This window comes from Sciurus vulgaris (genome assembly GCF_902686455.1).
Source record: "Sciurus vulgaris genome assembly, chromosome: 5".
NCBI lineage: Eukaryota > Metazoa > Chordata > Mammalia > Rodentia > Sciuridae > Sciurus > Sciurus vulgaris.
The window spans coordinates 9,303,233-9,319,610 of NC_136465.1; the positions used below are offsets into that span (position 1 = coordinate 9,303,233).

At 35.6% G+C, this 16,378-nt stretch overlaps 1 protein-coding gene across 5 annotated transcripts in view; it reads right to left on the minus strand.

The window, feature by feature from the left end:
- FZD3 (frizzled class receptor 3) overlaps positions 1 to 16,378 on the minus strand; it is a 71,682-nt gene that overhangs the window by 30,608 nt on the left and 24,696 nt on the right. For all 5 annotated transcript variants that reach the window (XM_079139940.1, XM_079139942.1, XM_079139941.1 and 2 more), the window contains one exon: positions 14,494 to 15,511. In XM_079139940.1, the coding sequence (XP_078996066.1) occupies positions 14,494 to 15,511 (1,018 nt within the window). The remainder of the gene's footprint in view (positions 1 to 14,493; positions 15,512 to 16,378) is intronic.

The window sequence follows — 16,378 nt, forward strand, 5'->3', positions numbered from 1 at the left end:
TTTTTTTAACATAAAATTGTGCTAAGATATAACACTTATTAAAATTCTAAGTAAAAAAAAATCCTAAAGAACGTGAGGACTATAAGAGGGAGAGAGCAAGGAGAAGAAGGGATGGGGCATTTTGTCAGGAGTTCCAGATCACCATCAATTAACTGATTTCTGATGCATCTCCCTGATTTTAGGGGTAAGCCAGTTCTGGTCTAGACGTGTACCTCTCCCTTTTTCTATTCTACTGGATTTTGGGTGTTTAACTTCTCAAACTAGACACTATTACTAGCATTTTATAGAAATAGTGATTGATTAGCTTTAGATACTCATTTATAACTTAATTCCTTCTTGTGGTTTTGCTTTTTGTAGTGCTGGGGGTTGAACCCAGAACTCACACATGCAAGGCAAGGCACTCTACCAATGAGCTGCTTTCCCAGCCCTGAAATAAACGAAGCCTTGAGAAGCTCCTCTAGTACACATCTCTTGATGGTGAAAGCTCAGTTTTTGTTTATGTGGTAACTGTTTTATTTCATCCTTATTCTTGAGACTGAAGTTAGGTTCTCTAGGAGATGCAGAGATGAAGTATTGGGTGTGAGATGGTTTTTAGGTAATAACATCTATGAAGGAAAAGAGAGGAATTTGGACTGGACAGAAGTTAAACTACCAGGTAAGATCAAAAGAGGCTCCACCAAACTCGTGGAGACCTCTGGAGCAACAATGACTTTTGAAGTGTCCCACACTGGGCTTCAAGCCTGGTCAGTCCATCCAACGATTGTGGCTGCACCTCAGATAAGCCAACTCTGTAGCTCAAGGGTGTCTACTAACAAAATTTCCTATAGCTGAGCAGCAAATCTCTGGGGACCATCTGGCAGTACATCTCCACGTTTGCCACATTAGTTTTACAAGGTACAAAACTCTAATTAAAAAGGTTGTTTTCCAACATTTTAAAGATATTATAACACTGCCTTCTGGTTTTCATTGTTGTTGAGGAGTCATTGGTCATTCTGTTGGTCTATTTTAGACATTCTCTTTTTTGAGACTGCTTTCAAGATTTTTGTCTCTGGTGTTCTGCCAATTCACCAAAATGTAGATTTATGTGTACTTGTTGTGTGAGAAGAATACAGTACCTCCTTTATTGACAGATTCACATGTTTAGCAGTTTTGGAAAATCCTCAGCCATTTTTTCCTCTTTAAATATTGTCTCCCTTACACTTTGTTTTCCCCTCACTCTGATTAAACTCCTATTAGGCCTTCTCATTTTATCTTCCATTTCTCGTAACATCACTTTCAAATTTTTCTTGTCCTTTTTTCACCTGTGTAAACTAGTTCACTAAACTTCTCTTCTTCTAGTTCACCAGATTTCTCAGGCTGGTCTTGGGATTCTCCTGTCTCAACCTCCCTAGCTGCTGGGATAAAGGTGTATGCCTGTTTTATTTATTTATTTTTTTAATATGTTTTTTAGTTGTCAATGGATCTTTTATTTAATTCATTTATATGTGGTGCTGAATATCAAACCCAGGGCCTCACATATGCCAGGCAAGTGCTCTGCCACTGAGCCACAACTACAGCCCCAGGCCTGTTTTATATTTCAACAATTCACAGTTTGTATTTCAAAAATTCTTTCAGGAATCTCATTGTTAAAAAAAAACTGTGTTATTGCCAGGCACAGTGGCACGTGTCTGTAATCCTGGTGGCTTGGGAGGCTGAGGCAGGAGAATTTTGAGTTCAAAACTTGCATCAGCAATTTAGAAAGGCCTTAAGCAACTTGGCAAAACCCTGCTCTAAAATTAAAAAAAAAAAAAAAAGAGTTGGGGATGTGGCTCAGTTGTTCAGTGCCACTAGGTTCAATCCCTGGTACAAAACAACAACAAAACTGTCTTATCTATTCCAAATAATTTCTTACAGGTTGGTAATTGTTATGATTGTATCTATTATTTCTAAAAAGAATGTATTCTTCATTATTCAACATTTGCCAATTTCAGTACCTGGAATTCTGACCCAAGTCTGATGTTTTCACACTCTCAGGAGAGTTGTTTTCATAATGGAATTATCTTATGAGATGTTTTGCTGGAAAACCAGTGGCAATCCTGCAAAAGAATTGTGCTTCTGCTGATTGGCAGTAGGAAAAATGACCTGCAAACACTTTAGTCTCTGACCCTGGAGATCTAGGCCAGCAAGGGAGTTCTGGCTCCCTTTTCTGACTTCCTAAAGCAAGTCTCAACTTCTGCCCACAGCAGTTGCATTTAGGAGATCCTTTCACTGCCTGAGAGCATCTGACTGACCCAGTCCTAGCTCCTTAGGTTGCTGGCTCCAAGTCATAATTATTTTTGAAGTGGGGAATCTTTGGAAATCTCCCCCTAAATCATGAAGGCCTGTGATGTTGGAAAGTGTATCTTTCCCAGACTGTACTGGTTCATACCTTAACTGCTTTACAAAGATATGGTCAGAAACCACACTGCCAGGAAACACCTGAGTGTTTGTGTTACCCTTCTCCTAAACTTCTGCTCTGGTAAACTTCTAAGCTCTTTCTTTAGCAAATTTACAAAATATTGGTGAAGTCAAGGACCTTAACAGTCTACCAACTTATTGATAGAATATAGATATGCGTGTGTGATTCCTCTAAGGAGATAAAGTAATTGAGCAGGTAGTTTAAAAAACAAGCCAGGTACTCAAAAAGAAAAATCACAAAAATTAGTACATGATTTTAATTAAAATAATTAATTGTTAATTATCTGACAAAGCCTAAGGCTTTTCTTTCTTTTTTCTTTTTTGGTACTAGGGACTGGACCCAGGGGCACTCATTCTAACCCTGAGCTACATCGCTACACAACACCCCCCTGCCCTTTTAAATTTTGAGACCAGGTCTTGCTAAGTGGCTGAGGCTGGCCTCAAACTTGAGATCTTCCTGCCTAAGCCTCCTGGGTTTCTAGGATTACAGATGTGCACCACTATGCCTGGCTAAACCTTTTCTTAATCCCATTTACATCCAAACATGTATTTGTGTTAGCTTTCTGTTACTGTTACAAAATATGAGTCAATCACTTAAAAGAAGGAAAGGCTTATTTTGGCTCATGGTTTCATTTCATGGTTGCTTGACCCTGTTGCTTTGGGCCTGTGGGAGCACAGTACACCATGGTGGGAACACACGTTTACCCTATGAGGTAAGAGGGGCCAGTGTCCCAACATTGCCTTCAGGGGCACACCTCCAATGACCTAACTTCCTTTATGGGCCGCGTCAGGTACCTACAGGGTCGGAGGCTGTCAACCAAGGGCTTAACACACAACTAACTCCTTTGAGAGACCTTCAATAACCAAAGAATAGCATTTGCTAATTTGTATTCCAGTATCTACTTATGTGCCAAAGGCTTATTCATGATTTCAAGTTTGTTACAATGAAAAGAGAACGCAAATACTTAATAAGCAAATTAAGTGCAAAATTTTAGATTTTTACAATCTCCTCCACCTAATCTTTGACAGTTTATCTTACAACTTCAACCTTTCGTTCTAAACAATCTGCCTTTATCAAGTCTTTCTAAAGCAATTAACTTAGTTTTCATGAAACACTGCTTTCTTTTTCAACCTATATTTCATTCGTTTCTCTAGTATTTAATTCAATTTTATATTTTGGTGGCACACAGAACTGTGAAACTGGTTTTAAAATAACCAATTGACTATTAATATATATATACAGAAATATATATATAGAAATATATATATAGAAAGAGACGCAAGCACATATTCCAGAAAACAGCCACCCAGTTCAGGCATGCAACAAGCATTTCACACAACTTTAAATTATAGAGAGCCTGGGACATTTATTCTAACTAGCAAGCCAGTTAATCAGAAAGCTAGTTATTTTGAGTATATCTGGTAACTGTTTATGGTACTGTGATCTTTGTAGGAGCTCAAGTCTCACCTCTTGGCTCTATCTCTAGGAAGAAGGTGCTCTGACATAGGTCAATGAAATTGAGTTGTCAGGGAAAGTAAGCTACTGTACCAACAGATGGACATTCTAGGAGGGAATAAAATGAAAAGAATTAGGAGAAGATTAATAATTCTCCTTCTCTTTTTCCCTTGATGTGTGTCCCTTCTATTGAAAGGACTGCTATAATTAAGGAGAAACCTGGGAGAAAAGAGGCAGAGGGTAGCTTATGAAGATTCCTGCTTTAAGATTTTCACTGACTTTCTCCAATTACAGTGCAAGTGATAAGCATCAGATAGGGCCAAGACCAGAAGTGGCCAAATGGCCTGTCTTGTATTAAAAATGGCAAGGCAAAGCCCTCTACACAGACACAATCCTTTCAAATGAATAGCATATAAGCAATGAGCACTGGGGCTTCAGAACAGCAGCTACCATTCTCTTTCCCTCAAGCATGCAAAAACATAACTGTAATGTTCACACAAGAATGTATATTTGCATATATTTGCATGCAAAGCACTGTATTTGGTGGTATTTTAAAGATATCATTTATTTTTACTTCTTTCATAATTATCTTTTGGGATGAAATGCCGCATTTTATTTTGGGGTAAAGATGATAAGATACTTGTCTGAAAAATTGTTAAAGTGACTATCTGGTTACTTTTAAACTTTAGGACCTGAGGTTAAGTTTTTCCTGTTCAACATATAGAAATATTTTAACTTGACAATGAAGAATTTTCACAAGAAGCTATAAGTACATATGCTGTTCTAAACAAATCTCTGTATACTTACCAACTTTGTATTTTCAGCTAGAGTATGAACAATACTGTATTCTTTAAGGTGTTTTCACTAGATGTTTTTTTCTTCCTAAACATTTTATTATGAAAATTTTCAAACAAAAGGCAAAGTTAAAGATTTTTAGAGTGAACACCCATAATCTTATCACCTAGACTCCATCAGCATCTATTTTCCTTATCACATATCTATCCATAGTTCCACTGCTCCATCCATTAATACATCTTAATTTTTAATGGACTTCAAACTAAATTCTCAGATATTAGTATACTTCATCATAAACACTTAAGGATATATATCATTAACTAAAACCAAATATTTGCTTACATTTTTTCTTTTGATGTATAAACTGAATTCACAGCTTAGGCTATTCTGTTTAACAGAGTAGAGTAACGACAACTTGTGTGTTCTAATATTTATCTGGAAGTGTCATTTGATGGTGTCATTTTTCTACTTTTTATAGTAGTAACAGTCTAAAGTATACAGTAGATGCTTAGTCTATGTATTTATAGTGTAAATGTCTATAATATTCTACATTTCCATAAGATAACATTCCATAATATTTTCCTATAAAACAAGATTTTGAATATTTTTTCAAGGAATTCTCCTTTTCTAAACTATATGAAACTAAAGAATTTTGAGGAGAAGTTAATTTGGTCTGAGAACATTATAGGAAGGATGTTTACCACTTTTTTTTTTTTTTTTTGGTACTGGGGATCGAACTCAGGGCCTTGTGCTTGCAAGGCAAGCACTCTACCAGCTGAGCTATCTCCCTAGCCTGGATGTTTATTTACCACTTTAAAGACTAGTAGCCAAAACAAAAACAAAAACCCCTATTAGTAATACTAATATATTTACAAAAAAGACTTTATTCACCGTCTTTAACGATGGAAGCATAAAACATACCCATTTCCCATATGGTCCTTTTATAAATAATGCTAATTCCTTTTGAAAATGCCTGGTAAAGGGAAATATTCTTATCAGAAAATGAAGCTAAAACATAACAAATTAGATTTAATGTTATTCTGCTATTTTTGTATTTTTCTGAATCAACAGAAGATAAACAACAGATGGGTTGTCTTGTGTAGCTGGAAGAATAAAATATTTGTTTTTCTATAAAAATAATTTTTTAATTTTAGAAATCTACAAATGGCTCTAATGTGAATTTGATAGACTTGGCTAAGTTGCTTACACTATGGTAACATATTTCTTTTGTTAAAACAGAAGTTCTAGTGTCAAAATTTCTTGGGACATATTGCATTGGATTACATGCCTGAAAGATGAAAATGGAGGTGTCTTTTAGGAAAAGAAATGTATGCTTTTGAAAATCAACACTTAAAAAGATGATTCTGATACTCAACACTCAAGAATTATGTACTTATAACAACTTAGATTAATATTGAAATTTTGCTTTGTGCAAGGTACTTTAGTAAGAAGTTTACATTTATCTTAATCTTCATAGCCATTCATGACATAAACATTATTTTAACATTATTTCCTGCATTTTACATGAAGAAATGGTAAAGCCAGAATCTAAACCCAGCCTGTCTCACATTAAGCCCAGTTTTCATATCATTTGTGTTGTGGTGGAAGGGGAGAGGGTGCTGGGTCAAGTACATGCCAGGCAAATGCTCTACTACTTAGCTACCCCCCAGCCCTCAAGTCCAGTTTTTAACCAATCTTATGCCATATGCAAAACTAGTATAGAATATACCCATAACCTTTGAGAATTTTAACTCATAAAATGCTTTGAGTCTCTTAGAAGGCACTAAATAGAAGGGATTATTAAATTAAAGGGAAACCACCCCCCTGCAAGTATCTGGAAAATTACAAACATTTAAAAATAAATATGATAAAAAAATTCTAGAGTAAACTATTTTTAAATTATGAAATAAACATTACTTTGACTACTTCGGATATATTACATAATTCTGAATTTAGGCACTAAATATTACTTTTTCAAATATCACTTAATACACATTTAAAAATTAGCATTTTGCTAAAAACAATTAGTATGAAGTATTTTTTAAATCTAGGTAGTAATTCTGTCTTGGGTAAGAACATTCATATAAAGATATTAAAATGCTTGATAACGAGTCCATATATATATGCAATTTGCATTAAACCCAATTGGTATTTTGAAACAATGTGATAAACCACTTCTTACAGATTGATTTTTCAGATATTTGAACATTTCTGTAATATAAAATGACTATAAAGCAACCTTCTTATTTTCAATAAAATACAATTCAAATATTATTTCCTCTAAGTCTCCCAAGGATTGACCCCATCATTGCTTAATACACTTAAAAATGTTCTCATTAGGAATTATCATCAAATCCTCTATGTGTTTTTTAGACATGCTCAATAATAGCAAACCTCATTCAATTATGTATGGCCATTACTTCAAATGGGAACTTAGTATCAGTGGTTCTCAATTCACAAGTCTAAAAATATTTCTCTAAAATACAATTTTGAATGAAAATTAATATACTAATATTTGAATATTCAAAAAGCATAAAGTAGGATAAATATCACATAATTCCACTTATTTGAGGTCCCTAGAGTAGTCACATTCCTAGAGACAGACAGTAGAATGGAGGTTGCCAGGGGTCGAGGGAAGGAGGAACAGAGAATTATTATTTAACAATTAGCATCCACTTGGGAAGATGAAAAAGCTTCTGGGATGGATGGTGAAGGCTGCACAACATGAATGTAAAATTTACCTGATGAAGTGGTAAACTTTATGAAATATATTTATACACCCACACATGTACATGTAAGATTACAATAAAAGCAAGCAAACAAATGGGCTACAGTTGGGTAGGCCATAGTTTACGGACCCCCCCAGCTAATGTGACTCTGGGTAGCCACATGACTTCCTTCTGCTTCAAATGCTTTATGGGAGGGAGGAATGAAGTCGTACTATAAATTTCATAAGGGTATTGTGGTTATGAAATAAGATCACAGATTTCACACACAATGAAGTCCATAAAAATAATAAACAAATAATACAGCACTTTATCTTTTTTGAACAGTAATACATGCACCCACTTTCCAAATATCCTCTCAACTATTATGTTAAAGAGAAAGCTTAATACTAATTCTGGAATAAAAACACACACTGAAGGGAATAAAAAAATGTAAGTATCCAAGTTTTATTAATCATGGGTGTTGGTGTGAAAAATGTCCCTTCCATCAAGTTTCAGAAAACCTTTCTCTGAAAGAAAAGTCAAAGATTCTCTAACTTGAACAAAAAGTTCACACACACACGACAGAAAAAGAAGCTGGGTGCACACCTGTAATCCCAGGGGCTTGGGAGGCTGAGGCAGGAGGATCTCGAGTTCAAAGCCAGCCTCAGCAAAAGCAAGATGCTAAGCAACTCAGTGAGACCCTATCTCTAAATAAAATATAAAACAGGGCTGGGGATGTGGCTCAGTGGTCAAGGGCCCCTGAGTTCAATCTTTGGTACTTGCCCCCCCGCCCCACCCCCTAAAAAAAAGAAAGAAAGAAAGAAAGAAAAAGAATATCAGAGTTGCTTGGAACCAAATATGGGAAATAGAATGAGTGACCACCCAGTGAGTAATGATTTTTTTGGTAAAATTTCAAATTAGTTATCAAATGCATTTTTAAAATTAGGAAATACAATAAATGAGTTAAGCTTTCAATTCAAGATCATAGAAAAAGTAATTCTAAAGAAAGCAGTAAGAATGAAATAAGAACAGAAATAATTGAACCAAAAAGATAACCTTGATCAAGGGGCGAAAGAAAATATACATACATGAGGAACAAAAAAATGTACAAACTTAATGACAATGTATTTGTAAAGCGAGATGAAATACTTCTCCAAGAAAATACAAATTACAGGAAGTCCCTCAAGAAGAAATAAAAGTCCTCAACAAAACCACTACCAACAACTATCTTTCACACCTTTCCTCTTCCTCAAAGATAGCAGGACAGTTGCACAGCTTTACAGGAGGATGTGCCAAATCCTTCAAAGAACATACAGTTCTTATATAAGAATTAGAAAAACAGCAAGAGACAAATCTGTCCTTATTTGCAGACAAGATTTCTACCAAGAGGGCTGGCTTTGTAAGTCAGTGGTAGAGTGCTTGCCTAGCACGGGTGAGGCACCGGGTTCGATTCTCAGCACTACATAAAAATGAATAAGTAGAATGAAGGTGTTATGTCCACCTACAACTAAAAAAATAAAAATAACAAAGATTTCTACAAAGAATATCTAAGAATCTATACATAATTGGAACTAATAAAAAATTCAGCACAGATGTTCAATATAAGATAAATATACAAAAGCAACCAGTGGCATCCTTGCACACCAGCAATAACCAATTTAAAAAATGTAATGGAGTGTTACACAGTTGTAACAATAAGGTACCCAGCAACAAATGAAGGAACAAGAACATAAATAAGAAGATATTAATATTCAGTACTACAAGGATAGCTATTTTCCAAATTCATTTATAAATATAGAACAATTTTAATCAAAATCACATTTTCTCATAGAAAATTCATTCTAAAATTTATCTAGAAAAATGCCAAAAGCAACTAAAATAATTTTGAAGAACAGTGTAGGGGAAACGTAGAACCAAAACACTGTTAAACAAATGAACCAATGGAACAAAAGCATCTAAAAATGAAACTGCAGCTGACAGAGGTTGTGTTGTAATTCGACAAACTGCAGAAAGCACACTGCTTACTTATCTGGAAAAATAAAATTATGTTCCTTATAACAGAAACAAAAATAAATGTTAAGGGATTAGAGAAATGAATCAAAGTAAATTGTAAAAACTGCTAGAAAAAACATGGCAGAACTTTTATGACTTTAAAGGCAGGATTTTAAAACAATTTTAAAACACAAAAGACAAAGAAAGCATAAAAAAAGTGAAAAGCTAGAGAGCAGAAGAGATCTGCAATGCAAATAACTGACAAAGAATACCAAGAACATGTAAGCAACAACAAAAAGCAAATAACCTAACAGAGTAATGGACAAAGTTAACCAATGGTAAATCACAGAAGAGAAATTCCAAATGGCCAAAAAAACATATGAAAACACACAATCTTATTACTAATAAGGGAAATGCCAATTGCTAAATCACTGAGATACCATTTCAAAGGCTGGCAAAAACTTTAAAGCCTGAGAACACTGGATGGGGAGAAAAGGAAAGTTCAAACTCCTGAAGAGAAAATAAATGAAGTAACCACTTGAGTTGAAGATGCTCGTATCTTACAACGCAACAATTCCACTTTTGGTAAACAATTCACGGAAACTTTTATTCATGTGCAGGATAAATGAGTACAGTAAGAATTTTGCTGCAAAATGGTTTATAAGAGTGCAGAAAAATTAAGAAACTATATATCCATCAATAGAAAAACATGAGTAATTGCAGTACATTTATACAAGAACATACTACTGCGCAGTACACATACTGAAGTATAGTCTCAAACATAAATGAGTGAAAAAAGATACAAACTGGGTGAGGTGGCGCCTGCCTGTAATCCCAGCAGCTCAGGAGACTGAGGCAGGATGATAGAGAGTTCAAAGCCAGCCTCAGCAAAAGCAAGGTGCTAGCAACTTGGTGAAACCCTATCTCTAAATAAAATACAAAATAGGGCTGGGGATGTGGCTCAGTAGTCATGTGGCCCTGAGTTCAATCCCCAGTAACTCCCCGCCCCCAAAAAGCAAGATACAGAATGATCTTATTACATGTATTTTTAAAACTTAAGAAACAGCAAGTTTTATGGACATAAACATTTAGTGAAGGCAAAAAACATTTGGGAGAGTGATAAATACCCTATTTATGATAAGGGTTATCTCTGGGCAGGGAGATGGGAAGGGAATGGTGATACAAAAGAGAACAGAGGAGTCATCAAATATATCTTTCTTCCATAGATGGACACACAGCTATAGATGTATTTGACATAATGTTAAGACTTCAAGATAGTTGGGTTAGCAGAACATGGGTATTTATTTTCCTATACTTCTATATATTTCAAATATTTTATAATATAAACTTCCTTAAAAGAAAAGACATTTTTTAAAAAATGAACTAGACAGATGCCTGTAATTCCAGCAGCTTGGGAAGCTGAAACAGGAGGATCACAAATTCAAAGCCAGCCTCAGCAATCTAGCAAGGCTGTAAGCAACTTAGCAAGACCCCTGCCTCAAAATAAAAAGAGGTGGGGATGCGGCTTAGTGGTTAAGTACCCCTGGGTTCAATCCCTGGTACCAGGAAAAAAAAAAAAAAAAAAAAGGAAGAACAACAACTAGAGTTGTGGTACTAATGTAATTACATCTCAAAAACAAAATATACATAATTTATATACTATGTACAATAAGTTTTAGACCTATATACATATTTCTAATTGTATAATCTTTGAAGGAAATGATATACTCAAGGATGATGGCTCACTCTGAGTAGGGAGTAAGAGCAGGAGGAGCTGGGCAAGGTGGCACATGCGTGTAACCCCAGGAGCTTGAGAAGCTGAGACAGGAAGATTGGGAGTTCAAAGCCAGCCTCAGCAACCTAGAGATGCTAAGCAACTCAGTGAATTACTGTCTCTAGGTAAAATACAAAACAGGGCTGGGGATGTGACTCAGTGCTTGAGTGCTCCTAAATTCAATCCCCAGTACCTATGCCCTCCCACCAAAAAAAGAACAGGAGTAATAGGGAAGGGTATACAGGAAGCTTTAGCTAAATCTGTAATATTTCTTCAAAAAGTCTTAAGCAAATATAGCATTTGTTAAAGCTTGGTATTGGGTAGTTTTAAAAAAAAATCACATATATAATATATAGTATACATAATATACAACAGCAACAATATAGTATACATAATATACATAGCAACAATAGAAGAGAGAGTAAGAACGGAGCTAACACCTAAGCACTGACTATACAGAAGGCACATGTCTAATTTATTTTTCTATTAAGAAAAACAACAAACCAAAAAATAACCATAGAAGGTAGATGCTATTACTATCCTTATTTTATAAATGAAAAACTGAAGCAGAAAGAAGTGAAGTTAGCTCAAGATTATAAAACTAATAAATCATGAAAATAAGATATGAAGCTAAGATTCCTGTTCTCGATCTTACAGCTTAATACTTTCGTTATTATCATTCTCTATTCTTTTACATGTTGGAAATAATTCATTAAAGGACATTTTAAACTTATGACTATACAGAAAAACATACATACACACATACATGTCTGTGTAGCTCAAGCTGGTTCTAAAGATGCTAAAATAATTTTAGGAATGTCTCAAGAAGAGCAAATCCTGCCTACTCTCATTTACTAATTTATATGTCTAAGGTTTGTTTTTGTTTTGACACAGGGTCTTGCTAGCTGAGTTGCCCAAGCTGGCCTGGAACTTGTGATCCTCCTGCCTCTGCTTCCTGAGTTGCTGGGATTATAGGTGTGCGTTACCATGCTCGGCAAGGTTTGGTATTTTTAAAAATTATTTCATAGTCAAACATTATTTATTCAATATCCCTAAGATAATATATTTTGAATCCTAGACAACTTGTTTGGGGGAGCATTTGATGTAATTCAATCATCTTTTTCTCTCAGTTGAGGCAAATTTTGATTACTTATCTTCAGGTCTGAAATCTCCCTAAGTTTTTAGTAAGCAACTCTACCAAGAAATTTAATTGAATTTCAATTATTCATTTTTCCCTAAATTATGAGTTGGTTTATTAAAAAAAATAGCTATTAATTATTAAATGATAAAAATATAATTTGTACAGGATGATTCCTACCACAAAGGAAATGGGAAGCTGGCATTCTCAGTCACTGAATGTAAGCACTGACCACGTACTAACCCCATACTCAGGGTCCCCAGTATCACTGTTAGCGTTTCTTTAAAATGTCCCTTCTTAAACTATGCCCCCACATTCTCATGGCTATCATTTACTAACCTATTGAATATGTATTCAAAAAATAAAAAAGACTGGGCTGGGGTTGTGGCTCAGTGGCAGAGTGCTTGCCTCACATGTGTGAGGCCCTGGGTTTGATACTTGGCTTCACACATAAATAAATAAATAAAAATAAAGGTCCATCAACAACTAAAAAATATTCATAAATATATAAATAAATAAAGATCTTGGGGCTGGAGTTGTGGCTCAGTGGTATAGCACTTGCCTGGCATGTGTGAGGCCCTGGGTTCGAGACTCAGCACCACATATAAAGAAAATAAAAGATTCATTGACAACTAAAAAAAAAAAAAAAAAAAAATTAGAAAAAAAAATTGATCTTGCTTGTAAAGTTTACTCTAGTAGAGGAAAAAGACAAGTAAATCAAATTATCTATAATACATAAGTACTTTAATAAAGTATTGAAAAGATACTAGAGAAAGATAAGGGTTGGGAGACGGGAAGGTAGCCAGTGCACTTTGAAACCAGGACACCTGGTGCACAACCAAGAGAAACTGAGTTAGGGTATTCTCTGAAAACTTGTTTTAAAAGGCAGGAAGAGGATAATGGCTAGAGGCATAGGTTCTAGAGAAGGATTTAGGGTGGAGGGATACTCAGCATCAACTCCTGAGAGCTATTTTCCTTGACTATGTACCTCCTAAATCCCAGGTGGTCACTTACTAAGCCTGAGCAAATCACTGTGAGGTGATTTCTAAGCTTCAAAGGAGATGATGTTTAAGAACTTTAGGGCTGGGGATATAGCTCAGTTGGTAGAGTGCTTGCCTTGCAACCACAAGGCCCTGGGTTCAATCCCCAGCACTGCAAAAAAAAAAAAAAAAAAGAAACTTTAGAGGGGGAATTCTAATAAACAAACTTTGAAGATCTTTCTAGAGCTAAAATTCTATGACTAACAAAGGATTGGAAATCTTTAAACCCAAAAATACATCATAAAGTATTCAATATGCAAAGAAGAAAACATAAGACCACAAGTTTATATAATTGTTCTCTTTCTTTTTTTTCTTTTTTTTTTTGCGGTCCTGGGGATCGAACTCAGGGCCTTGTGCTTGCAAGGCAAGCATTCTACCAGCTGAGCTATCTCCCCAGCCCGCTATATATAATTGTTTTCTATTATTTTTGCAGAACTGTAACAATTACTTCCTTATCTGATCATCAGTAAAATTTCCATCAAAGACAATGCCTTCTTATCAGAATTGGTACAATATTTCTCCCCTACAAATGTGGGCTTCTATTCTTTTTTGTTTTTTTTTTGGACCAGGGATTGAACCCAGAGGTACTTAACCAGTGGAGCCACACCCCAGCCCAACCCCGCCTTTTTGGTACTGGGGAATGAACCCAGAGGTGCTCAACCACTGACCCACATCCCAGCCCTTTTTATTTTTTATTTTGAGACAGGGTCTCAAAAATTGCTGAGGTTAGCTTTGTACTTGTGATCCTCCTGCCTCAGCCTCCTGAGCCCCTGGGATTATAGGAATGTACCACCACACCTGAATAAAACCTGGACTAAAGAATCAATACATACAACTGTTTTACAATAATGGAAATAGATCACTTAAAAGCCCATAGTTTAGAAATGTAAAACATTTTTTAAAATGAAGATGTCTACACAAACATGTATATTACATACTTACTACAATATGTTAATTATCTCCATTTTAAATTTCAATGTATACAATGAAACTCATTATTCTTTATAACTAAAATGCACTAGTTAAAAAAAATAAATTGTAGAAGTTGAAAACTCATGAAGAGTTTTTAAGAAACAGCTAAGATTAACTCTTCATAGTACTATACCTTCTTTTTACTATAACACATTCTGAAATTATAACAAGGTTTCCCTTACCTGATATGGACATGGAATGTGATATTCTCTGCAGCGTTCTTGTATCCATGTTGTTTCCCAGATGCCACGGTAAGCTTGCTCATAAAAGTAGCATCCAATTACAACCAAGAGTGGTACCAGATAAAGAATGCTGAAAACACCAATCCGGATCATAAACTTCACTAATTTATCTTGGTTCTCCTTTTCTAATGGAATCTCAATTCGAACTCTGTTCAGAGATATAATGCCAGCTAAAAGGAGAGAAACCCCAACTACCACATACAGGCAGAGGGGAGCAAGAACAAAATATCTCAATGCATCAACATCGTAGAGGCCAACAAAACACACGCCACTAATATTGTCACCTTCGATTTTATTCATCGCTAAAAGGATGATAGTCAGAGTTCCAGGAATTCCCCATGCACTGGCATGAAATAGCAGTGCTTTCTTCTCAATGGCTTCACTACCCCACTTTGGCACAGCTGCTAAAAACCATGTGATGGTAAGAATTACCCACCACACGCTGCCAGCCATTGTGAAAAAATAGAGTACCATAAAAAGCATGGTACAGGCTTTATTATGAGATCCTTGTGTCACTGTGGAAGCCTTATACTGTGCAGGGCTAGATGCATTGCAGGCTACTCGGTCCTCAAGCAAAAACCCAATGAAGAAAATCAATGATACCATCATGTAGCAGACTGCATAAAATATAATGGGCCTTTCAGGATAACGGAATCTTGTGACATCAATCAAAAAAGTTAAAAAAGTAAACAATGTGGCAGAAAGGCAAATGATTGAAATCAAACCTATGAAATAGCGAGCAAATGACAGTTCTTCTCTCCTAAAGTACATATTTGGACAAGGAGGTGAACAATCACGCACGTGTAAAAAAGAATAACCAAGATCAGGATCAATTTTCAACTCTCGGGGACACCAAAAACCATAATCCCTCTGCACTGCCACTGGGGCTCCTTCAGTTGGATCTCCAACTAAATTCAGATCCACAAGTCGAGGATATGGCTCATCACAATCCGGAAACCTAAAAAACACAAGATGAGAACCATTTTTACTTACAGGGAAATGTACTGCCACTTAACATTTCAATTTCCAAGTTTGGGACCCATGACCTTACTTATTTCTATGTCCTTGGAGGGCAATTGTGGAAGTAGGAATAAAGTGAATGCAGTATCTTGTTTGTGAGCCATTGAATCAGACTACCACACTTGACCAAGAAATGACATGGTTTTAAACTTAATTTTGTTTTACCTTCAAAATCAGTACTTGATAAAATAGTAAAATGCAGCTATACTATGAACCGTACTGAGTATTTATTACGACACACAGTTAAGACTGAATGATTTCAAAATACGAAAATACATAGGTACAATTATAATTCCAACAGAAAAGCAGCTGAAAGGTTACGCCTAAGGGTTAAAAATCATCCCTAAATGTACAACCCAAGGTGCTGTGAGTCAGATTAGCATTGAATAGCCTTACAAATCAGTTAAGTGCACACCAGTAATTCCAGCTACTTGGATTGGGAGACTAAGGCAGGATTGCAAGTTTGGGGCCATCCTGGGCAGTTTAGAAAGATCCTGTTTCAAAATAAATCAAAAGGCCTGGGGATGTAGCTCAGTGGTAAGTGCTTGCCTAGCATGTGTAAGGCCCTGGGATCGATCCCCAGTGGAAAAAAAAAAAAAAAAAGAAAAGAAAAGAAAAGAAAAAAGCTTCTTGCAAGTGGTTCAGTTTTTAGATCTTCTCTTTCCATTTCACACTCATTGTCTACTTATCCTATCAACTAATTAAAGGGCTTCTAAGGTCTCTTGATATCACCTAGTTCTTTCCTACCATCCCTGATTTCTCTTCAACCCCTTGTAGTCTCTAATTCAGTTATTTTCACACTTAT